The sequence below is a fragment of the Nerophis lumbriciformis genome, linkage group LG01, assembly GCF_033978685.3.
Source record: "Nerophis lumbriciformis linkage group LG01, RoL_Nlum_v2.1, whole genome shotgun sequence".
Classification (NCBI taxonomy): Eukaryota; Metazoa; Chordata; class Actinopteri; order Syngnathiformes; family Syngnathidae; genus Nerophis; species Nerophis lumbriciformis.
In genome coordinates this window covers 58,175,001-58,199,816 of record NC_084548.2, presented here as the reverse complement: position 1 = coordinate 58,199,816, position 24,816 = coordinate 58,175,001, and the positions used below count along the sequence as shown (strand labels likewise).

At 40.1% G+C, this 24,816-nt stretch overlaps 1 protein-coding gene across 2 annotated transcripts in view; it reads left to right on the top strand.

Annotated features, from left to right (window-relative positions):
• Nucleotides 1-24,816, top strand: part of prkcz (protein kinase C, zeta) — a 194,308-nt gene that overhangs the window by 83,797 nt on the left and 85,695 nt on the right. For both annotated transcript variants that reach the window (XM_061988001.1, XM_061987991.1), the window contains exons 5-9: nucleotides 2,253-2,338; nucleotides 10,877-11,008; nucleotides 16,953-17,043; nucleotides 20,005-20,063; nucleotides 23,357-23,551. In XM_061988001.1, the coding sequence (XP_061843985.1) occupies nucleotides 2,253-2,338; nucleotides 10,877-11,008; nucleotides 16,953-17,043; nucleotides 20,005-20,063; nucleotides 23,357-23,551 (563 nt within the window). The remainder of the gene's footprint in view (nucleotides 1-2,252; nucleotides 2,339-10,876; nucleotides 11,009-16,952; nucleotides 17,044-20,004; nucleotides 20,064-23,356; nucleotides 23,552-24,816) is intronic.

Here is a 24,816-nt window from a genome sequence, read left to right as displayed (position 1 = left end):
CTTATGACAACCTCATTTACAATCATCTTTAATGAGACATGAATTGACAGTTTGTGCATCAACTATAACAAGACATTCTTTACATTTATTTCTTTCGTCCTTTGACTGAATTAAAACTTGTGACTTTGTACTTTTTAAATACGTATTTTCAGGACATTGAATCGATCTTTACTGGACTGTTAAGGTCGTTGTAAAAGACGTTTACCTCTCATCAGCAGTTGTTGCTTGCAGACTTGGATAGGACATCTGGAGTCTGAGAGGATGGTGCAGGAGCCAAAGTATTTCATCCTTTAAAACGACAAGGACTGTTTTGCTTTAAATAGTTGCTAAAATGATATCCCGCTCATTGGGGTTCCATTTACTTGTATCAGTGGTCACGGACGCACCTAAAACGCACCTAATATTTATTTGTTTGAGGCAAATCAAACCACTTTATCCCTCCAGAATATGTCAATGTTTGTTTTCTCAATATTAAAATCAGTGCAGACTCGTTTTGCACCACAATACATTACTTCTTCACTTTACTATATTATGGATCACGATGTGGGAAGAAAGGAAAGAGAGAGAAAGAGGAAATGGAAGGAAAAAAGAAAGAGAAGAAAAAAAAAGGAAAAAAGTGTATGCGCAATTGTGCATTTGTATGTGTAGAAATGTGTGTGTGTATATATATATATATATATATATATATGTATATATATATATATATATATATATATATATATATATATATATATATATATATATATATATAGATAAATGCATGTATTTACATGCTTAACAATGCACGTGATCAAGTACTATGATTTTGACAGAGACTCGAGTCCTTTCTTGTGTTTCTTTATCTCAAGATCAAGTTTTTTTGTTTTCTTTTCTCTTTTTGACCTGTTCAAAGTGAATGCGGAAAGGGTAGGCATAATAAGCTTCTAGCTTCAGTCTATACCTTTTTGGTCAGGAATTGTAAACCGATACTTTAATTTATTTATCTGCTATGCACTTGAAGTGTACTGTTTACATAAACTGATAAAAAAAAACAAAAAAACGTCTTGTCTGGGCGTGTACCACTTTTGATCCTGCACCATCCTCTCAGACTCGAGCTGATCAAGATAGTGACTCACTGCAGGCCAAAGTGTACACAATCTTCTTCTTTTTTTTAAATCTGATTTTCCAGCTGACTTTTTGCACTGCAAGTAAAATGTGATCTTTATTGGACTCCAGTATAAACACGCACGGACACCAATGTGGCCCCGACATCACTTGCATGCACAGTTCGATAAAGTGAAATCAAAAGAAGTTGACCGGATTCCGTAAATGAACAACAAAGTCGCTACGACTACTACAAAATAAAATAAATGTCGCCACATCTTAAAAATGTGTGTTTTTTTACGAGAAAATAAATGAAAGTAATATAATGTCTAAATGAATAAACATAGTGTAATATATATGTTTACATTTATTATTCAACTCACTTACATAAACAACTTATGTAACATGTAAGCAAATATGGGACAGTTAAGGTGCTTCAATAATTGTTATTTATCCGGAATCAAAGTATATCATATATATGTATCTTCATATATTACAAAAAGTCGACTAGTGAAGTGCCTATAATTGAGCCGCCTGAAAAAAGACTTTGCTCACTGAAACCGGATGTTGTGATGACATGTCCACGTCCGTTGGTGGGCTGCGTCTGCCCCTGCGCACATGAATGACGTACTTCGCCCAAAGATGACACAAACACATCGCATTCAGCTCCTCGTCCTCTTTAGACCGGAGTCACATTTGAAAAGATCCGATTCAAGTCGGATTCCAGCTACCTCCTGTTGTGGCCTGAATCTGATGCCAAAAGATCCGATTTGAAGCACTTTGGAGCGTTTAGACTGGCAAAGAAATAGCCGATCTGTGTCACTTGAGGGAATATAGTCCAACTTGGTGTGCAGTGTAAATAGTAATATTCAATTAATTTCTCTAAGAACAAGCACGATTACCTGATAAATGAGATTATTCACAGGCATGTTTATATACATATTTTTTGACTTGCTAACTATTTATGACTTTCAGTAGAATTAACGTAAACAAATACACCCAACTGAATCCAGCTCCATGATTCATCATGTCATCAGAAAAAAGCAGTATTAGAGTGATGTGCTGTTTGCTCTTAAAATCCCCTTTTTGGGGAAAAATTGTACATTGTGTTCCTTGTTCATCAGCATACCTCTGCATTTACCACTCTTCCACTTTCCTATTTTACCCAGAGTCCATCTATCGACGCGGAGCCAGAAGATGGAAGAAATTCTACCAAGTCAACGGACACCTTTTCCAGGCCAAGCGCTTTAACACGGCAAGTGGATTTTACACGCTGTGGATGGGGAATGGCGGCGATCAAAGCTCTGATTGGTTTACTTCACGCAGGACTTAGGACTGGCCGATAAAACCATATTAATACGTATCGCCATAGATGGGTAATCGATATCAATAAAAGATCCATTTCATGCGTACTCCTGGCTTGATATGTGATGATATTAATTAGTTTTCTTTGAAGTAATATAAACATTTATTAAAGCTGATTATCTATTTTACGGAAGAATGTAGTCCATCATGCAACTGGCACCCAATGTTTTTAAAAAAGCATTGGTTTTGAATCGAGAATCAGTTTGAGTCAAGAATCGATTCTGAATTGAATTGTTACCAGTGTTGGTAACGCGTTACTGTAACGCGTTACTGTAACACAGTTATTTTTGGCGGTAACTAGTAGTCTAACGCGTTATTTTTTATATTCAGTAACTCAGTTACTGTTACGACATGATGCGTTACTGTGTTATTTTACGTTATTTTTTATGTAGTATCGGCTAGAAACAGAAGGTCTGAGTGTATTTTATTGGAGAGCTGCGGTGTCGTCCTTCTGAATCTTCTTGTGTCACAAGGGAGAGAAGAGGCACGCTGTGTGTGGGTGGGTGGGGGGGCTGTGTGTGGGTGGGTGGTGGTGGGTGTCTGTGTTTACTAACAAGACATAATGGCGGAGCTGAAGTCGAGTTTCTTAAGATGGAGATATTCTCACTACTTTTCTTTTGTGCTTGAGCACAAAGAAAAGAACATTTTAGTTAAATGTAAGTTGTGTCTTGGATCAAAGATCCTATCTACTGCCCAAAACAGCAATTCAAATCTGCTGAAACAGCTACAAAAGCAACATGCTTCGACAAAGCTAGTAAAGAGAGACACAGACTCTGATGCCACTTCACCTCCACCTCCACCTAAGGATTTTAACGGAGGCACTGCTTGCCAGGACAACATTGATAGAGCCATCAGTATGTGCTAGAAGACATGCAGGCTATTTCTACAGTGGAGTCATCCGATTTCAGGCAGCTAATTAGCATGATACCGGCGTCAAACAGCAAATGGCACGGAAAACATTTTCCACGTACCTGGACAGTGAGTACATAAAAATGGAACGCGAGCTAAAGAAAACTCTCCAAACTCTGCCTCCGCTCATCATTCATCATTGAAGGTACACACACCCTGTCAATTCTCTGATATACTGTTGGTCTTTCATTCTAGACTTCTAGAGTGTTTGATTATCACATCACTCTAAATGTATAGACTATAAAGTTCACACTCCACAGCCCACAGTTTTCATCCGATTGGAACCGTTTAAGTATCAACAAGTTTGGCTCCACCAAAAATGTTCTTAAAAATATCCCGGATTACCCACAATTCCCAGTTTTCCGGGCCATTTTGCATCAAACATGCACAACTCCCATATTTTTCAAACAATTATAACCGTTTCACCAGCCACATACTCCACTCACCTTGGACAATCAAACTACCAAGCTCAAAAACATTCCAGGAATTCCCAGAATACCCGGTTTTCCAAAGCCCTATTTTCACCTCTTCCTGGAAATTTTTCACAGTCAACATGTTTTGACCATTCCACCTTCAAAACATCTTAGATCTTAATTAGCTCTTAGTTTTGTACAAATTCTCGAAATTCCGAGATACATTTTTCAACCGAGTCCAAAAATTTCAACACCATATCATCTAGGATAATTGTGCCAGCAACAATATTTTGGAAAATTCCTGGTTTCCCTGAAGTTCCCAAATTTCCAGGAAATTCACATTCAAATGAATGGAAAAAATGGGTTCTACAATGCCCAAAACTCTGTGCCATTTTTAAACCCGATTCCGACCTTTCAACCATCCACCCACAATACTCTTTCGATATATCGAATGCAAAACATGTTTTCCCTTCCCCCAAATTCCCTATTTTCCTGAAATCTCCAGGTATTTTCTCCCTGTTGACAATGAATGGGCATTTTGTAATCTACTGCGTAGCTCACATTTTTCATCCGATTTGAACCGTTCCAACATCCATACACTCCACTCACCCTGGACATTGAAGCATTTCAGTTCCACTCACACGTAGCGGCGGTTTGGCGGCCTGCGCACACAGGGCATTCACACAAATTCAAAGTCTAGATTGGATGGATGATCATACATTCCTTTGTGTTCATCCTGCTGTTAGATTTGAGGCTGAATTGAAACAAATGGTTGAAACTTGTCACAAATTGTTGGTGACGAACCCCAAGATGCAGAGAAGGCAGGCTTTGTGCGGGAAAACATAATTTAATGTCCAAAATAAATGTAAAACACAAACCAGGAACTAGGAATAGCCAAACTGAAAACAGGAACCAGCAAACAGCTAACGGCTAACTGGATATAGCTAAGGAAAACAAGAAGCTAGGAGACAGCAAACTACAAATAGCTATTAGGAACTATCAAACAGGAACAGCTTACTGCAAACAACGACAAGTAGTAGACAATGACATCGACAATCATTAGCGACAATACTCCAGCACAGACTGGATGGCAAGGCAGGTTTAAATAGCAGCTGGCCGACGAGAGGTTGGTGACGCCCTCTGCTGGCCCACCGGAGAGGATGGTGGCGCCCTCTGCTGGCCCACCGGAGAGGATGGTGGCGCCCTCTGCTGGCCCGCCGAAGAGGATGGTGGTGCCCTCTGCTGGCCCACTGGAGAGGATGGTGGCGGCGTCTGCTGGCCCACCGGAGCGGATGGTGGCGGCCTCTGCTGGCCCACCGAGAGGATGGTGGCACCCTCTGCTGGCCCACCGGAGAGGATGGTGGCGGCGTCTGCTGGCCCACCGGACTGGATGGTGGCGTCTGCTGGCCCATCGGAGAGTATGGTGGCGTCTGCTGGCCCACCGGAGAGGATGGTGGCGTCTGCTGGCCCGCCGGAGAGGATGGCGGCGTCTGCTGGCCTACCGGAGAGGATGGCAGCGTCTGTTGGCCCACCGGAGATGATGGCGCCGTCTGTTGCAGACCCACTGGGGTGAGAAGTAGCTGTGCCTCCCCAGCTGCACAGCTACTCATAGCCCCCCCCCCCTCAAGGGACGGATCCCAGACGTCCCCAAATAGGACCACAGACGAAAGGGATGGGTGGGAGAGGGCTTGAAAAGAGGCCGAAGTTTTCTTCAATTCAGCCATCATCGCCAGAATCCTTTCAAGGCTCTCCGCCATGGAAATCTCCGCGGGGTTCGTATTAGGCTGGAGTATTCTGTCACAAATTGTTGGTGACGAACCCCAAGATGCAGAGAAGGCAGGCTTTGTGCGGGAAAACATAATTTAATGTCCAAAATATATGTAAAACACAAACCAGGAACTAGGAATAGCCAAACTGAAAACAGGAACCAGCAAACAGAAAAACTGGAAACAGCTAACGGCTAACTGGATATAGCTAAGGAAAACAAGAAGCTAGGAGACAGCAAACTACAAATAGCTATTAGGAACTATCAAACAGGAACAGCTTACCGCAAACAACGACAAGTAGTAGACAATGACATCGACAATCATTAGCGACAATACTCCAGCACAGACTGGATGGCAAGGCAGATTTAAATAGCAGCTCGCTGATTGACACCAGGTGTGGCCAGGTGCAAATCAGCCGCCGCTGAGGGGAAACAGCGCTCAGGGAGACAAGCAGGAAACAACCAAAAATAAAAGCGCTGACAGGAAATAAAGACAAACACAGAGGAAAAACTAACATAACCAAACTGTCAGTGACAAACCTGACAAAACTAGTGCCACTCTTTATCATTTATTATCCTGTATTCCTACATTTTTACTGGCTTAGTGTCAATAAGATAATATTTTCTTGTAGAAAAATCACTAATGGGCTGGTTTTTTGACAACAAAGTCAGTAAAATACGTGGTGCGGCTAAAGCTGAATCACAAATAGTCCGGGGTCTGATTTTAATCTGAGATCTGCATTTTCACTTTCTCTCATCGCTATCCTGATTGAAAATGAACTATGGCAGCTAACTAAATCATGTATCTGGAAACTGAAGCATTATTTCCACTCTGTTACCTAAAAGCACAAGTGGGCTCTCCTCATAATCTTGTTTGAAGCGTGCTAGATGACGTAATGCGCTGTGATGTAATCCTATTTCTGCCAAGATGTTAAAGGACAGCACTCAAAGGTTTTCATACCTTGTGTTATTTTAGCAGCGACGAGTCGTCTAAGCCCAAGGAGGTTAAATGGCCTCCATTTACTGTTTCGTGTGTTTATTAGCACATCTACATGTTTGGTTTCTACTGGAGCCATGCCAAGGATGGAACGATCAACAGTTTTAATGATGAACCGCTGTAAAATTCCAGACGGTTAGTTATTACCGTTTCAATTTAAAATTATTGTAAAATGCCAATAATACTTCTCATTTTCTGGAGTAGCAGCCAGCATATTTATCGCTACCTGGCCTAAATGCTAACATGAATAGAATAGAATAGAATAGAAAGTACTTTATTGATCCCTGGGGTAAAATCAGCACCACAGTTCGCTCACAATAGACAGTGATAGTAATAAATAATATAATGTATATAATATATTATATATATAATATATAAATAATATGAATATATTCTACACATACTCTACATTTAAGAATAAGAATGAATACATCGTCTTCCCCTTTTAACAAACATTGTACTTAGGGCTGGGCAATAAAACATTATCAATATTAATCGCGATAGACACGTAATCGATATCAATAAAAAATAGATTGGAAGAAAGATGAAGTATGGAAGCAAGGTTAGTTGCATGAACAAATGCACTCGCTCTCTGGCAACTGAGCAACACAGGAAGTGATCACTGATCAGTGGGAGTGACACGCTAACAACTAATCAGTTTTTGGATGTTTTCAAAGGGACTGTATTCAGACCAATGTGGTCTGTAAATGATGCAAGGCAAAAGCGCTAATACCACACCATCTTAACCATGCTCACCCTTTAGAGCACAGCTGTAACTTCCTGGCACTAAACTGAATAAAATACTTCTTCTCAGGTTTCTTTATGTTTACATTTTCACACGTTGCACTCTTTTCTTACACTTTATGAAGCATTTCTTACATATGCCTTATTTTTGCACCTTCATTTTAAGATGTTATCGTTAATTGTTTAATGTGATTTTAATAATTTGTTTCCATTGAGTGTTTTCCATGCTTGTGTTGACATTTCCTTTCTGCCTTGATAGCATAGGTGGGGTCATTTTGACGGCAGTTTTTGATTCAGTTTTTGTCATAGTCTTTTGACTAAAATTTATTTTAGTTTTAGTTGTATTTTAGTCATTTCATTTAATTTAGTTTTAGTCGACTAAATTCCTCAGAATTTTAGTCGACGAAAATTACAGTACATTTTGTTGAGTAAAATATAAAGAATAACGTATAATGTATCTTTGATGTTGTCTTGAAACTACTTTTATTAGGGTTACTACAGAAAACATCTCAAAAACTAAATTCACAACAAGACCTGCCCTCATTAATATTTCAACAAGTACATTTTACACTAACTTTACTGTATGCTATTATTTTAGCAGAAATCAAGAATTGTTTTCAAAAGTTGAATAATATATGACTAAAAAGGTCATATGATGAAACAAGGTTTACTCTATAATTTGTGTAACTACATATGTGCACAATTGGCATCTTGGCCTCTGTCCCGTCTAAATATACCAACTAGTCTTATAAATCTAGGACGTGTATATATCTCGCATACCTGTCCTCCTTTGTGTGTTCGTCAAGTTGTGCAATTAATAGCTGAACAGTGTGCCGAGGACATCGCTTATAGCGCACTGTACGAGTATCTTGCTTATTAGATTGACGGGCAAGCTCGCCCATAGTGTACAACATAAAAAGTGGTTGAGTAAGCAGTTTTGCTCCTGCTCTTCTGTCTTTAATAGTAATGGTGCACTATTCACTTTAGCTGAGGGCATTATAATCATAGGAATAATCAGCGATTTTGACCGATATAAAACACTTACATCGTGATACAGTTTTCAGCCATATCGGCCAGCCCTAGTTTCAAGACTTTTTTCCCCGTATTTCTTGTCTCTAGCAGTGACAATCGACCCACCGACAAACGAGTCGCGTGCATCTATGCTTTTGCAGGCTAGCAATACGCCTGAAGGCTTTACAATCAATACCACTATTGATGGTTTGTATGTTTGATATTGACAAACACTCATATAACTCACATGATGTTCATTTGTTTTTCTAATCAAAACAAAATGTTTGCAACAGGTAAAAAAAAATGTATATACTTGGCAAAGCACACTGACGGCATGCTGCTTGTCCTCAGCAGCGACTCTACTGAAGGGTCAGTCCTACTGAAGTAGTTCTGGGCAAGAGAAAGTTGCACGTTTGAATCAGCAGACACTTGCAAGACATGTCTGACTGTTCTTACTGGATGTACTTGTCAGCATATAAATAATCTAAGGAGAAGTAGGTCAGGTGTCTCCTCCCTTTTTTTTCAAATTCTGTCTCCTTTCTCACTTCATCCCTCTTTTCCTCTCCATTCCTCTTCCCGGTGGCGTTACACAAGTTGACGCTGTTTTGTTGACCGTCATACATAATAGGTTCTGTTTTGCATTTGCATTCTCTTCCTTTTCTTTGTGCATCCAGCAAAATAGTTGGGCAGAGTTGAACAAGAGTTCAATCTCGCTGGAAAGTAGTCAGCAGCGACCTACGGATAATCCTGTGTTACAATCTCATAAACCTTATTACTAAAAACTAAGACCAATACTTGTAAAGATGGACATTGTGTATGTTGTCCTAAATGTCACATATGTTGTCCTCAATGTCACGTGTATAGTCGTAAATGTCACGTGTATTGTTCTAAACGTCACGTATGTTGTGTTAAACGTCACGTATGTTGTCCTAAATCTCGAGTGGTTGTCCTAAATGTCACATGTGTTGTGCTAAATGTCACGTGTGTTGTCCTAAATGTCACGTATGTTGTCCTAAATATCACTTATGTCACATACAGTATATAGTCCTAAATGCCACGTGTGTGGTTCGAAATGTCACATATATAGTCCTAAATGTCACGTATGTTGTCCTAAACGTCACTTATGTTGTCGTAAATATCACGTGTGTTCTCTCAAACGTTACGTATGTAGTCCTAAATGTCACGTATGTTGTCCTTAATTTTCACTTACCGGTATATAGTCCTAAATGTCACATACAGTATATAGTCCTAAATGTCACGTGTGTTGTCCTAAATGTCGCGTATATAGTCCTAAATGTCACATATATAGTCTTAAATATCACGTGTTGCCCTAAACGTCACGTGTGTTGTCCTAAATGTCGCGTGTGTTGTCCTAAACGTCACGGATGTTGTCCTCAATGTCACGTGTATCAGTTGTCCCCAACCTTTTTGTAACTGCGGACCGGTCAACGCTTGAAAATTTTTTATTTTAATTTTTTTTTGTCATAAAAAAATACAATCATGTGGGCTTACGGACTGTATCCCTGCAGACTGTGTTGATCTATATTGATATATAATGTAGGAACCAGACATATTAATAACAGAAAGAAACAACCCTTTTGTGCGAATGGGGGAGGGAGGTTTTTTGGGTTGGTGCACTAATTGTAAGTGTATCTTTTGTTTTTTATGTTGATTTGAAAAAAATAATTACATTTTTTTTTTTTTTTGTATTTTTTATTTTAATACATTTCTTGTGCGGCCCGGTACCAATCGATACACAGACCGGTACCGGGCTGCTGCCCGGTGGTTGGGGACCACTGACGTATATAGTCCTAAACGTCACGTGTGTTGTCCTAAATGTCACGTAAATAGTCCTAAATGTCACGTATGTTGTCCTAAATGTCTTGTGTGTTGTCTTAAATGTCACGTGTGTTGTCCTAAACGTCACGTATGTTGTCCTAAATGTCACGTAAATAGTCCTAAATGTCACATATGTTGTCACAAATGTCACATATATAGTCCTAAATGTCACATATATAGTCCTAAATGTCACATATATAGTCCTAAATGTCACGTATGTTGTCCTAAATGTCACGTGTGTTGTTCTAAACATCACGTATGTTGTCCTAAATGTCACGGAAATAGTCCTAAATGTCACGTATGTTGTCCTAAATGTCACGTATGTTGTCCTAAATGTCACGTGTGTTGTTCTAAACATCACGTATGTTGTCCTAAATGTCACGGAAATAGTCCTAAATGTCACGTATGTTGTCCTAAATGTCACGTGTTTAGTCCTAAATGTCACGTATGTTGTCCTAAATGTCACGTATGTTGTCATAAATGTAACTAACGTGTGTTGTCCTAAATGTCATGTATATAGTCCTAAATGCCACGTGTGTGGTCCTAAATGTCACATATATAGTCCTAAATGTCACGTATGTTGTACTAAATGTCACGTATATTGTCCTAAATGTCACGTATGTTGTACTAAATGTCATGTATATAGTCTTAAATGTCATGTATGTTGTCCTAAATGTCACGTATATAGTCTAAACGTCACGAATGTTGTCCTAAACGTCATGTAAATGTCGTCTTGTGTGTGCCCCACAGAAAGCCTACTGTGGCCACTGCAGTGAAAGGATATGGGGGCTTGGCGGGCAGGGCTACAAGTGTATCAACTGCAAACTGCTGGTCCATAAGCGCTGTCACAGACTCCTCCCACAGACCTGCCAAAGGCTTATGGTGAGTCGATAAACGCTGCTCACTTGTCACAACTCTAACTTCTATCGGATCTTCTCTTATGAATGCCATTAAAGGGAGCATTGCAGCCACACTGAACATAACATCTGAAGAATAATACGATGAGAAGACTACAATCAGTTCATCTAAACCAGGGGTGTCCAATGTTTTTGACTTGGGGGCGAAAAAAAGCCAAATGAATCTAAAGTATCAACAACATATATATATATATATATATATATATATATATATATATATATATATATATATATATATATATATATATATATATATATATATATATATATATATATACACACACACATATATACATATATACAGTATGTGTTCATATATGTATTCACACTATATTAGTATACTATTATATATACATACTGTGTATATATATATATATATATTTATATATATATATATATGTACATATATATACACATATATAAATACATATATATATATGTATGTATATATATATATATATATATATATATATATATATATATATATATATATATATATATATATATATATAGCCACAGCCGCCGCTGCAAGAAAGAATGAACTCCCCCAGGCGCAACCCATCGTCACTACTGACGGACGGATGCCTATGATGATATATATATATATATATATATATATATGTATGTATATACAGTCGTGCTCATAAGTTTACATACCCTGGGAGAATTTATGATTTCTTGGCCATTCTTCAGAGAATATGAATGATAACACAAAAACCTTTCTTCCACTCATGCTTAATGGTTGTGTGAAGCTATTTATTGGCAAACCACTGTGTTTACTCTTTTTAAATCAAAATGACACAAGAAAGTACCCAAATGACTCTGATCAAAAGTTTACATACCCCAGTGACTTTGATCTGATAACATGCACAAAAGTTGACACAAACAGGTTTGAATGGCTAATCAAGGTTCCAATCCTCACCTGTGACCTGTTTGTTTGTAATTAATGTGTGTGTATAAAAGGTCAGTGAGTTTTTGGGCTTCTGACAGACCATTGCATCTTTCATCCAGTGCTGCACAAATGTTTCTGGATTCTGAGTCATGGGGAAGGCAAAATAATTGTCAAAGGATCTGCGAGAAAAGGTATTTGAACTGCATAAAACAGAAAAGGGGTGTAAAAAGATATCCAAGGAATTGAGAATGCCAATCAGCAGTGTTCAAACGCTGATTAAGAAGTGGAAAATGAGGGATTCAGGTAGACCAGCAAAGATTTCAGCCACAACTGCCAGGAAAATTGTTTGAGATGCAAAGAAAGATCCACAAATAACTTCAGCTGGAATACAGGACTCTCTGAAAAATTGTTGTGTAGCTCTTTCAAGATGCACAATAAGGAGGCACTTGAAGAAAAATGGGCTGCATGGTCGAGTGGCCAGAAGAAAGCCATTTCTGCGCAAATGTCACAAAGTATCCCGCTTACATTACGCCAAACAGTACAGAGACAAGCCTCAAAACTTCTGGAACAAAGTAATTTGGAGTGATGGCTTTCTTCTGGCAACTCGACCATGCATCCCATTTTTCTCACTGACCTTTTATACACACACATTAATTACAAACAAACAGGTCACAGGTGAGGATTGGAACCTTGATTAGCTATTCAAACCTGTTTGTGTCAACTTTTGTGCATGTTATCAGATCAAAGTCACTGGGGTATGTAAACTTTTGATCAGGGTCATTTTGGTACTTTCTTTTGTCATTTTGATTTAAAAAGAGTAAACACAGTTGTTTGCCAATAAATAGCTTCACACAACTATTAAGCATGAGTGGAAGAAAGGTTTTTGTGTTATCATTCATATTCTCTGAAAAATGGCCAAGAAATCATAAATTCTCCCAGGGTATGAAAACTTATGAGCACAATTGTATATATACACATATGCATATATGCATATATTAAATTGTTATATGTATCCAGTGATTATACTATAAAGTTATTTTCCATTTAACTTCACCCGTTTTAGATTATTTTTATTTAAAATCGCTGAATTTTCACATTTGCCGTTCAAATACTGAGAAGAGACGGTGAACAGCAGCCAGTTGAGGCACGTCACTGCGTTGTGCCTCACCATGGATTGCGGACTCGGCTAGCTGCTGGCCTGCTGTGCAGTGAGACCGTATTGCTATATGAACTATATTATACATTTCCATAGTTTAGTTAGCTGAGGTATATAATGTACAGTGTATTTTGTCAACAACTGAATGTGTGTAAAGTATTTCTTGTGCTGAGCGATCATAAAACGGCTGCAAAAGACGCACTGGCTGAGGCTCGCCTCCTGCACCCACGCCGTAGAATGCACGGCAACCCCTGACGGGAGTGTTATATCAACTAAAGCCCACACTTAAACTTTCCACGTGCAAGATTGAATCTATTTAAAAAAGTTATTTCATAAGAAGCCAAAAAGTGCAAAAACAATAATGTTCGTGTTGGAGGAGTTGTGAATGACTGCAGGGCCACAACATTAGGTACACCTGCAGACTGCAGGTGTACCTAATTCACAACTCCTCCAACACGAACATTATTGTTTTTGCACTTTTTGGCTTCTTATTAAATAACTTTTGGAACCTATTTTTATGGGCTTTCCTCTTTGTGATGTTAAGTTCCTGTTATGCGCTGTTATACAGTATATGCCTTGAGCTCTTATTTTGAAGGCGCTAAGAGCGGAAGTGATGACACTTTTGAGTGGAGCGGAAGTTTTTGAAATAAAGTAAATAAAGTGGTCCTCGTGTAAACTGGAGCCTCCGTGTTTGTTATTTTGTAGTTTCATACAGTATAGGCGACATTTATAAACCCTCGGTTACACTTTTTTAAATAGATTCAATCTTGCACGTGGAAAGTTTAAGTGAGGGCTTTAGTTGATATAACACTCTCGTCAGGGGGTGCATTAATCCAGCACAACAGCGGCTCGTGGACTTATTTTATAAGTAAAGGTAAGACCATGATAACGTTTTTTTTTTTATTAAATGTGCTTTTTTGTGTGCTACAGTTTGTATGTGTAAAGTTAAAGTTAAGTTAAAGTACCAATGATTGTCACACACACACTAGGTGTAATGAAATGTGTCCTCTGCATTTGACCCATCCCCTTGATCACCTCCTGGGAGGTGAGGGGAGCAGCGGGCAGCAGCGGCGCCGCGCCCGGGAATAATTTTTGGTGATTTAATAACCCCCAATTCCAACCCTTGATGCTGAGTGCCAAGCAGGGAAGAATGCTGGTATGAGCTTTTAAACATAACCCGTTAACTGCTGCCAATCAAATAAGATACTCTTTAGGGTTCATATGTTTGTAAATCTGACTGTGATGAAGTCAGTGCCTCACCAGCCATGAACCTCACCGCACGTCACTGGTGTATATATATATATATATATATATATATACATTTACATAGATATATATATTTTTTAATTTATTTATTTATATATATATATATATATATATATATATATATATATATATATATATATATATATATATATATATATATATACATATATATACATATGTATATATATATATATATATATATATATATATATATATATATATATATATATATATATATATATATATATATATACAGGTAAAAGCCAGTAAATTAGAATATTTTGAAAAACTTGATTTATTTCAGTAATTGCATTCAAAAGGTGTAACTTGTACATTATATTTATTCATTGCACACAGACTGATGCATTCAAATGTTTATTTCATTTAATTTTGATGATTTGAAGTGGCAACAAATGAAAATCCAAAATTCCGTGTGTCACAAAATTAGAATATTGTGTAAGGCTAATACAAAAAAGGGATTTTTAGAAATGTTGGCCAACTGAAAAGTATGAAAATGAAAAATATGAGCATGTACAATACTCAATACTTGGTTGGAGCTCCTTTTGCCTCAATTACTGCGTTAATGCGGCGTGGCATGGAGTCGATGAGTTTCTGGCACTGCTCAGGTGTTATGAGAGCCCAGGTTGCTCTGATAGTGGCCTTCAACTCTTCTGCGTTTTTGGGTCTGGCATTCTGCATCTTCCTTTTCACAATACCCCACAGATTTTCTATGGGGCTAAGGTCAGGGGAGTTGGCGGGCCAATTTAGAACAGAAATACCATGGTCCGTAAACCAGGCACGGGTAGATTTTGCGCTGTGTGCAGGCGCCAAGTCCTGTTGGAACTTGAAATCTCCATCTCCATAGAGCAGGTCAGCAGCAGGAAGCATGAAGTGCTCTAAAACTTGCTGGTAGACGGCTGCGTTGACCCTGGATCTCAGGAAACAGAGTGGACCGACACCAGCAGATGACATGGCACCCCAAACCATCACCCAACCATGCAAATTTTGCATTTCCTTTGGAAATCGAGGTCCCAGAGTCTGGAGGAAGACAGGAGAGGCACAGGATCCACGTTGCCTGAAGTCTAGTGTAAAGTTTCCACCATCAGTGATGGTTTGGGGTGCCATGTCATCTGCTGGTGTCGGTCCACTCTGTTTCCTGAGATCCAGGGTCAACGCAGCCGTCTACCAGCAAGTTTTAGAGCACTTCATGCTTCCTGCTGCTGACCTGCTCTCTGGAGATGGAGATTTCAATGTTCCAACAGGACTTGGTGCCTGCACACAGCGCAAAAGCTACCCGTGCCTGGTTTACGGACCATGGTATTTCTGTTCTAAATTGGCCCGCCAACTCCCCTGACCTTAGCCCCATAGAAAATCTGTGGGGTATTGTGAAAAGGAAGATGCAGAATGCCAGACCCAAAAACGCAGAAGAGTTGAAGGCCACTATCAGAGCAACCTGGGCTCTCATAACACCTGAGCAGTGCCAGAAACTCATCGACTCCATGCCACGCCGCATTAACGCAGTAATTGAGGCAAAAGGAGCTCCAACCAAGTATTGAGTATTGTACATGCTCATATTTTTCATTTTCATACTTTTCAGTTGGCCAACATTTCTAAAAATCCCTTTTTTGTATTAGCCTTAAGTAATATTCTAATTTTGTGACACACGGAATTTTGGATTTTCATTTGTTGCCACTTCAAATCATCAAAATTAAATGAAATAAACATTTGAATGCATCAGTCTGTGTGCAATGAATAAATATAATGTACAAGTTACACCTTTTGAATGCAATTACTGAAATAAATCAAGTTTTTCAAAATATTCTAATTTACTGGCTTTTACCTGTATATATATATATGTATATGTGTACATACATACATACATACATATGCACACAATGTATATACCAGGCACTCAAAAAAGTTAATTATGTCTTCTTATTGATATACTTTTCACATTTTCTTGTCGTCAGACAATATTTTTGGTATATTAGATGGACTTTTTACCTGACATGTTTCGACTGTCATCTGCAGTCTTCTTCAGAAGGATCACCTGACCACTGTGACCTTTGCCTATCAGCTTTACTTAAAGGCATGGCCAACCAGGCAGGCCTGTCAAGTCTACCTCGTGGCTTTTTTGCTAATATCCGCTCGGGACGCCACACATTTATGTTCACATACGAAAGAGAACAGACACGTACTACTCACATTGTCATAGAACAATAAGATCTAGGTCACATTAGGGCAACAAAAATGAGTGTTGAGCTTCAGACCAGACATATTTCCATTTTAACTTTGAGCAGAAGATCAATGTGATCAATCACTTGAGTATGTTTGCTTTGATCACTGCTTCCCCTCAGAGTGTCTCTTAAGTCACTTTAAGGAATGATTGAATTAAATGATTCCCAGAGAAGCAGCATGTTCGTATGCTTCTGAGAGCACCTCTTTCAAAGCAAAACTCTTTTTTTTTGCCTCTCCACCATGTTTGTACAAACTGTCTTGCGCCAGCGGTTTAAAAACATGACTGGATATTTCTTTGCATACCTGGAGGACAGTGTGGCGGTATGTTTTTTCAAACTTTTAGATTTTCTCGCTCAGGATCCAGCCATGCCAGCACAGGAGCCCCCTTCAGATGCCAAGAGTGAAGAGGCGGACCTTCCTCAAGATGACACACAAAACCGGGATGGAAGTAAGATGGACATTTGGTTACGATGCGTATTTGTAGCACTGGGCGATACGGCTGAAACCGATAGAAGTGTTCTATATTTGTCAATAGCTATTAGAGATGCGCGGATAGGCAATTATTTCATCCGCAACCGCATCACAAAAGTCATCAACCATCCGCATCCACCCGAACTAACATTTAATCAAAACCGCACCCGCCCGCACCCGCCCGTTGTTATATATCTAATATAGACGATGCAAGGCATTAGTGAGGTTATAAAGCTTTTGCCTGTTAAAGAAAGGAGACTGATCCAATGAAGCAGAGACATTCAATGCGTGCCACGCTGTCACGGCCCAGACGCACACCAGTGCGCAATCATCTGGGAGCCGCGCTGAGCGCACCTCCAAGCGCGTGGAGGTGCGATGTCCCTCGCACCCGCGGCGGCTCCACCCGGGCTCGCGCCCGAGGCTTCAGCGTGCACCGCGGCGGCCATCCTACTCGTCGCGGCCTAGCCCTCGCGGCTCTCGCTGCCGGCGACGGCCGGGTATGGGCCCGACGCTCCAGCGCCATCCATTTTCAGGGCTAGTTGATTCGGCAGGTGGGTTGTTACACACTCCTTAGCGGGTTCCGACTTCCATGACCACCGTCCTGCTGTCTATATCAACCAACACCTTTTCTGGGGTCTGATGAGCGTCGGCATCGGGCGCCTTAACCCGGCGTTCGGTTCATCCCGCAGCGCCAGTTCTGCTTACCAAAAGTGGCCCACTCGGCTCACCAGGGTGAGCCCCACCCCTTTCGTGAGCGCACTGCGCACGGAGTGACCCCTGTTACGCGCCCCCGGCAACGGGGGTGGCGGGCAGGTAAGCTGCGCGGGCGGAGCGCGCGGAGTGACCCCTGTTACGAGCCCCCGGCCACGGGGGTGGCGGGCAGGTAAGCTGCTTACCTGCTGCGCGTGACGCCGGCCGCGGCGAAGGCGGACGAGGCGGGGTGTCGGTGCGGTAGGCGCGGTGGTGACCCTGGACGTGCGTCGGGCCCTTCTCGCGGATCACCTCAGCTACGGCTCCCGGTGGGGCCCTGTCGGGGGAAGGGGCCTCGGTCCAGGACCCCGGCGAGGCGTCCCTTCTCCGCTCCGTAAAAGTGTCCATCTCTTTTTTTTTTCTTCTTCTGTTGTGGCAAATGCTGCAGGTGCCTGCTCGTTTTTCGTATGTGGGTAACAACATTTAACTATGTATATATATTTCTGAATTGGTTTAACTGCCACCCGCCTGAATCTATTTAAAATCAAATTTTTTTTTATTTCAACCGCCCGACCCGACCCGCGGATAAAATCTAATTTTTTTTTTATTTCAACCGCCCGACCCGCGGGTAATCCGCGGACTCCGCGGTTGTGTCCGCAAACCGCGCATCTCTAATAGCTATATTTATTGACGTTTGAAAATTAGGACCAGGAGAAAAAAATACTGCAATTTCCGGACTATAGAGCGCACCCACTAAATTTTTAAAGAAAAAATATTTTTCCATATATTTGCCCATCCATTCATCCATTTTCTTCCACTTATCCGAGGTCGGGTCACGGGGGCAGCTGCCTAAGCAGAGAAGCCCAGCCACTTCGTCCAGCTCTCCCGGGGGATCCCGAGGAGTTCCCAGGCCAGCTGGGAGACATACTTTTCCCAGCGTGTCCTAGGTCTTCCCCGTGGCCTCCTTCCGGTCGGACATACCCGAAACACCTCCCTAGGGAGGCGTTCGGGTGGCATCCTGACCAGATACCCGAACCACCTCAATTGGCTCCTCTCGATGTGGAGGAGTAGTGTTTTTACTCTGAGCTCCTCATGAATGACAGAGCCTCTAACCTTATCTCTAAGTGAGAGCCAGGCCACCCGGCGGAAGAAACTCATTTTGGCCGCTTGTACCCGTGATCTTTTCCTTTCGGTCATAACCCAAAGCTCATGACCATAGGTAAGGATGGGAACGTAGATCGACCGGTAAATTGAGAGCTTTGCCTTCCGGCTCGACTCGTTCTTCACCACAACGAATCGATACAGCGTCCGCATTGCTGAAGACGCCGCACCGTCCGCCTGTCGATCTCACGATCCACTCTTCCCTCACTCATGAACAAGACTCCGAGGTACTTGAACTCCTCCACTCGGGGCAGGATATCCTCCCCAACCCGGAGATGGCACTCCACACTTTTCCGGGCGAGAACCATGGACTCGGAATTTGTGAAACTGAAACAATACAAAAAGAATGCCCTTGTAAGTTGATAATACTAACACACGTGTTAGCATATTAGCGAATGCTAACGACACTAGCTTGATTACATTAAGATAGCACACACAAATATGCATGAAAACACCTACAGACATCACACATGGGACGGATTAGTAAGTAATAATTGTTTTAGTTATATTGTAAAACTTACAAACGTTGCTTGGAGTGATGAATGAAGAATCCATACGAGTAGATGGCTAGAAGACTGAACAGTGCTCCAGTTGAAAACAAAAATGGAAGTACACTGCAGCACCTCCAATGAACAAATGTGTCCAAAAGATGGCGTTATTGCACAAACAATAAAACACCCTGTTAGTGTTTTTGCTTTTTTTTTTATTTTTTTTTTAAATATATATATATTTCTATTGTTGCAGTCAGCAAAGAAAAAAACATAAATTAGCCGCTCCGTCTTACAAGTCGCAGGGTTCAAAGCATAGCAAAAAAGTAGCGGCTTACAGTCCGTAATTTTGGTGATGTTCATCTTTTAGTCTTCACTGTGTAAAAAAGGTCATTCTCAGTCAACATGACTGTGATGATTTCTGATGACAGCAGCATTTAAAAACAACAATTCAGGACACGATGAACTGACTTGTGAGTTGTTTTGCTACAACCTCTGTGAGTTGACCTCGATCAGCGTGTCCTGTCTCACTGTACTCCATCGCCCTCTACTGGGCCAAAAGCAGAAGCTCATGTTGACGCTCATACTTGTTGTTCCAGGACCATACATACCACACAACTGCACCGTGGACAAGATTGAAGAGACGGACGACGGAGAGGTGAGGACGTCTATGCACGCTTTTTGTCCTCTCATCATTAGCAGGAGTGTCACGATGTTGATATTGGAGCAATACCCGCTAGTACCGGCCTCTAATTGGAACTCACATTTATACTGAAAATGTACAAACTTTCAATTGATGGTGGATTTTTAAATAATTTCGGGTGATACTAAACTGCATGTTTATAATCCACAAAATCTATCATTCTACAAGGATTGTTTGGGTTGAATCTTTTGATTGCAACAAAATATTAACTGTGTGACTGATGAACAATATAAATTAGGGCTCGACAATTAATCCAACTTTAACATCCGATTTCGAGTATGGCTTCTCCTGATTATGGAAATACAATCATTGGAAAAAAACGATTAATGGGCCACCAAGGTGCATGCAAATTCCTGATCTGGTGACGGTGAAACAGATGAGGAGCGGAGGAGTGGAAAAAACAGCACTTCTACTAGAAGTTTGGGATGTCGCCATGGTTACTCTTTTTTATTTGACACAACACTTGTATGTCTAGTCAATAATCATTAAACTCAACAAAAAAGTAAGGCATGGTTTCGTGTTCACTTAATTGCGGACAGAGTCACATCATTGGCCAATAAAATGGAATCTGCTGATAAACGCAAAATAATATCAGGGAATTTGAGATCAATGTCAGTGAAATATTGAGATTTGTTTGGGAAAATAACATTATTCATCCATTCATGCCCGCCACGTTCGGATAAACAATGTAAATGTAGAGACTAGGGTTGTCCCGATACCAATATTTTGGTACCGGTACCAAAATGTATTTCGATACTTTTCTAAATAAAGGGGACCACAAAAAATGGCATTATTAGCTTTATTTTAACAAACAATCCTACGGTACAATAAACATGTTTATTATTGCAATTTTGTCCTTTAATAAAATAGTTAACATACGAGACAACTTGTCTTTTAGTAATAAGTAAGCAAACAAAGACTCCTTATTGGCTGCTGACGTATGCAGTAACATATTGTGTCATTTATCATTCTATTATTTTGTCAACATTATGAATCTACTTATTCATTTATTGTTAATATCTGATCACTTCCTGTTTTAACATGTTCTATCTACACTTCTGTTCAAATGTAATAATCACTTACTCTTCTGTTGTTTGGATACTTTACATACATTTTGGATGATACCACAAATTTGGGTATCGATCTGATACCAAGTAGTTACAGGATCCTACATTGGTCATATTCAAAGTCCTCATGTGTCCAGGGACGCATTTCCTGAGTTTAAAAACATAATTTAAATTAAAAAAAAAGTAAAAAATAGATTTTGTGATTATGAAAAATATAGATGTAATCATAGTAGTATCGACTAGATGCGCTCTTGTACTTGGTATCATTACAGTGGATGTCAGGTGTACATTCAGGCGCGCTAGCTTTTGTTAGTGATGACGCCGGTGAGCTATTGTATCCTCCTACCTTGTAGTGAAGCATGTTTAGCTATTCCTCGTCCTGCAGGGATGATACTTGTAAGAAACGTACTTTATTTGTCGCCATGGAGACGAGGATTAGTGATTTAGAAGTAGCTAAAACACTGCAGACTGCGAATGGACGTTAGCTGCTAGCTAACTTGCCATGTCTTAAAGTACCTCTTCCTGAGGGTGTTTCAGTGTAGCTTCACCTTTATCTTTAGTTTTTAAGCCAAAATGCGTCCTTTCTCCCTTTTCTGTCGACATATCGTGTCTGCTTTAAGTGATTGTGCGTTGCCGAACATGCTCCTCTGCTCGTAAAACCAGCAATGTCACAACGTGACAACTGCGTGCCGTCATGCCCGTTAAAAAAAATGAGGGGGTGGGGAACCAGTACTTTTTAGAGCGGGTAAAGTACCGAATATGATTCATTAGTATCACAGTACTTTACTAGTACCGGTATACCGTACAACCCTAGTCGAGACGGTCATTTGAAACAGCGAATTAATCATACACCCACAACAAATCTCATCTGCTCTTGTTGTGGTGAACGACATCATGGATGTAACATTAATGTACAAACAGTGGTCTCTACTTGTGAGGCTTGCTTTTTTTTTTTTGTGAAGCTGCACACTTCCCCCCTTCACAATAAGAGCGCAGTGTTTGTTTTTTTATTTGGTATTATTTATATGTATTGTTATTACTATTATTATTTCACTTGTTGTGGTTTATTTGTTACTAATTTATATCCATTTTTTTTAACTATATTAAAAGTTGACTTTTGATGGTACAATAAATACTCATGTTTTCAAATGAATGAATAATCGTGATTACAATATCAATCAAAATAATCGTGATCATAATTTTTGCCATAATCGTCCAGCCCCAATATAAATGATATCAATTTGGGTGACGACAGATTTTGATACCGTATTGCATGTTAATCACACATTTCAGCTGTGTCAGCAAAAGCGAACGACCCCGTCCTCACTGCAACGTGGCGTCCTCGCTGTCCCTCTACAGTGCAAAGCCTCCATTGCGGAAAATAAATGTAATTTCTTGCAGGCATCGTTATCACTCGAGGGCCACGAATAGATAAACTTGCTACACTACACACTACGAGTGCACAAAAAAATAGATTCACGTCCGAACCACAATTCTTAATCATCCCGGTTCCAAATCGATTCATAATTTTCAAAAATCGATTTACAAAGAAAATTGTTTTTATTTCCTACACATCGTAGTAGGATAAGCTAACCGCTAACTGCTAAGCTAAAGCTCTTGAATGTAAACCGAGATGGACAGATCGATACAAATATTGACAGTAACGATACCATATATAGTATCAGTATATGGTCGATACTACAATGATTAGATCGATATTTTTTCTTATTTTAAAATCTTGTATTTTCGTTATTGTTTGCAAACTCAACAAATAAGTCCCTGGACACAGGAGGACTTAAGGGGTAAACAGGATTTAAATCAGAGCCAAAAATAATTTCAATATTTAATAGACATTGTGTCTGATTATAATTGTGATTAAAAATGTAATTATTTATTGATATTGAAAAGTTTTACTATCAGCATTGGTGTGAGCGATACTATCCTTGTAACTACTTGATATTGGATCAATATCCAAATTTGTAGTATCGCCCTAAACTAATGTAAAGTATCCAAACAAGAGAAGAATGAGTGTTGATTACATTTGAACAAAAGTGTAAATATAAACATGTTACAGCAGAAAATAACCAAATAAAAAAACAGGAGGCTGCAGTGGATATCGCGATCCAGAGTTCAGGCCGTATCGGCCGTCCCTCGGTGACACGCGTGTACCCTGTGCCGCAGGACATGAAGGCGGTGGTGGACGGCATCGATGGCATCAAGCTGTCCCAGGGTCTCCTTCTGGGCCTGGCGGACTTCGACCTGATCCGGGTGATCGGGCGTGGCAGTTACGCCAAAGTGCTGCTGGTGCGCCTGAAGAAGAACGAGCAGGTGTACGCCATGAAGGTGGTGAAGAAGGAGCTGGTCCATGACGACGAGGTAAGGTTCTTCATAACCATGATGATACTTGAAGGCCTCTTTTACTGTCGTTTTATCAATACTGTAAGAGAGGAGTTGGTTATAATAATGGTCGGTGATTTATCAATACTGTAAGGGAGGAGCTTGTTGTATTTATGTTCAGTGCTTTATCAATACTGTAAGCAGGGGCGCCGCTAGGGATTTTGGGCCCCATGAAAAGAATCTTTACAGGGCCCCCAACACAGTATCATTATTTTTTCTGTATTATAATTTCATCATCATTAGGGGCCTCGCTGGGCCCCCCTCTATCATGGGCCCCTAGAATCCGTCTCCTTTACCCCCCCTTTTCGGCGCCCCTGACTGTAAGGAAGGAGCTTGTTATAATAATGGTTGGTGATTTATCAATACTGTAAGAAGGGAGGAGCTTGTTCTAATAATGGTGGTGATTTATCAATACTGTAAGGGAGGAGCTTGTTCTATTAATGTTCAGTGTTTTATCAATACTGTAAGGGAGGAGCTTGTTCGATTAATGTTCAGTGTTTTAGCAATACTGTAAGGGAGGAGCTTGTTATAATAATGGTCGGTGATTTACCATTACTGTAAGCAAGGAGCTTGTTATGATGATGTTTGGTGATTTATCAATACTGTAAGAAGGGACAAGCTAGTTATAATAATGGTGGTGATTTATCAATACTGTAAGCAAGGAGCTTGTTATAATAATGTTCTGTGATTTATCAATACTGTAAGCAAGGAGCTTGTTATGATAATGTTTGGTGATTTATCAATACTGTAAGCGAGGAGCTTGTTATATTAATGTTCAATGATTTATCAATACTGTAAGCGAGAAGCTTGTTATAATAATGTTCAGTGATTTATCAATACTGTAAGTGAGGAGCTTATTATAATAATGTTTGGTGATTTATCAGTATTATAAGGGAGGAGCTTGTTGTATTAATGTTCAGTGATTTATCAATACTGTAAGATGGGAGCTTTTTATAATAATGGTCGGTGATTTATCAATACTGTAAGGGAGGAGCTTGTTATATTAATGTTCGGTGATTTATCAATACTGTAAGCAAGGAGCTTGTTATAATAATGTTCGGCGATAAGAGCTGTCTCTCGGCTAATTGTCATGCACATCACATGGACAAATATAAGACCTTCTGGAGGAAAGTTCTGTGGTCAGATGAAACAAAAATTGAGCTGTTTGGCCACAATATCCAGCAATATGTTTGGAGGGGAAAAGGTAAGGCCATAAATCCCAGCAACACCAGGCCTACCGTCAA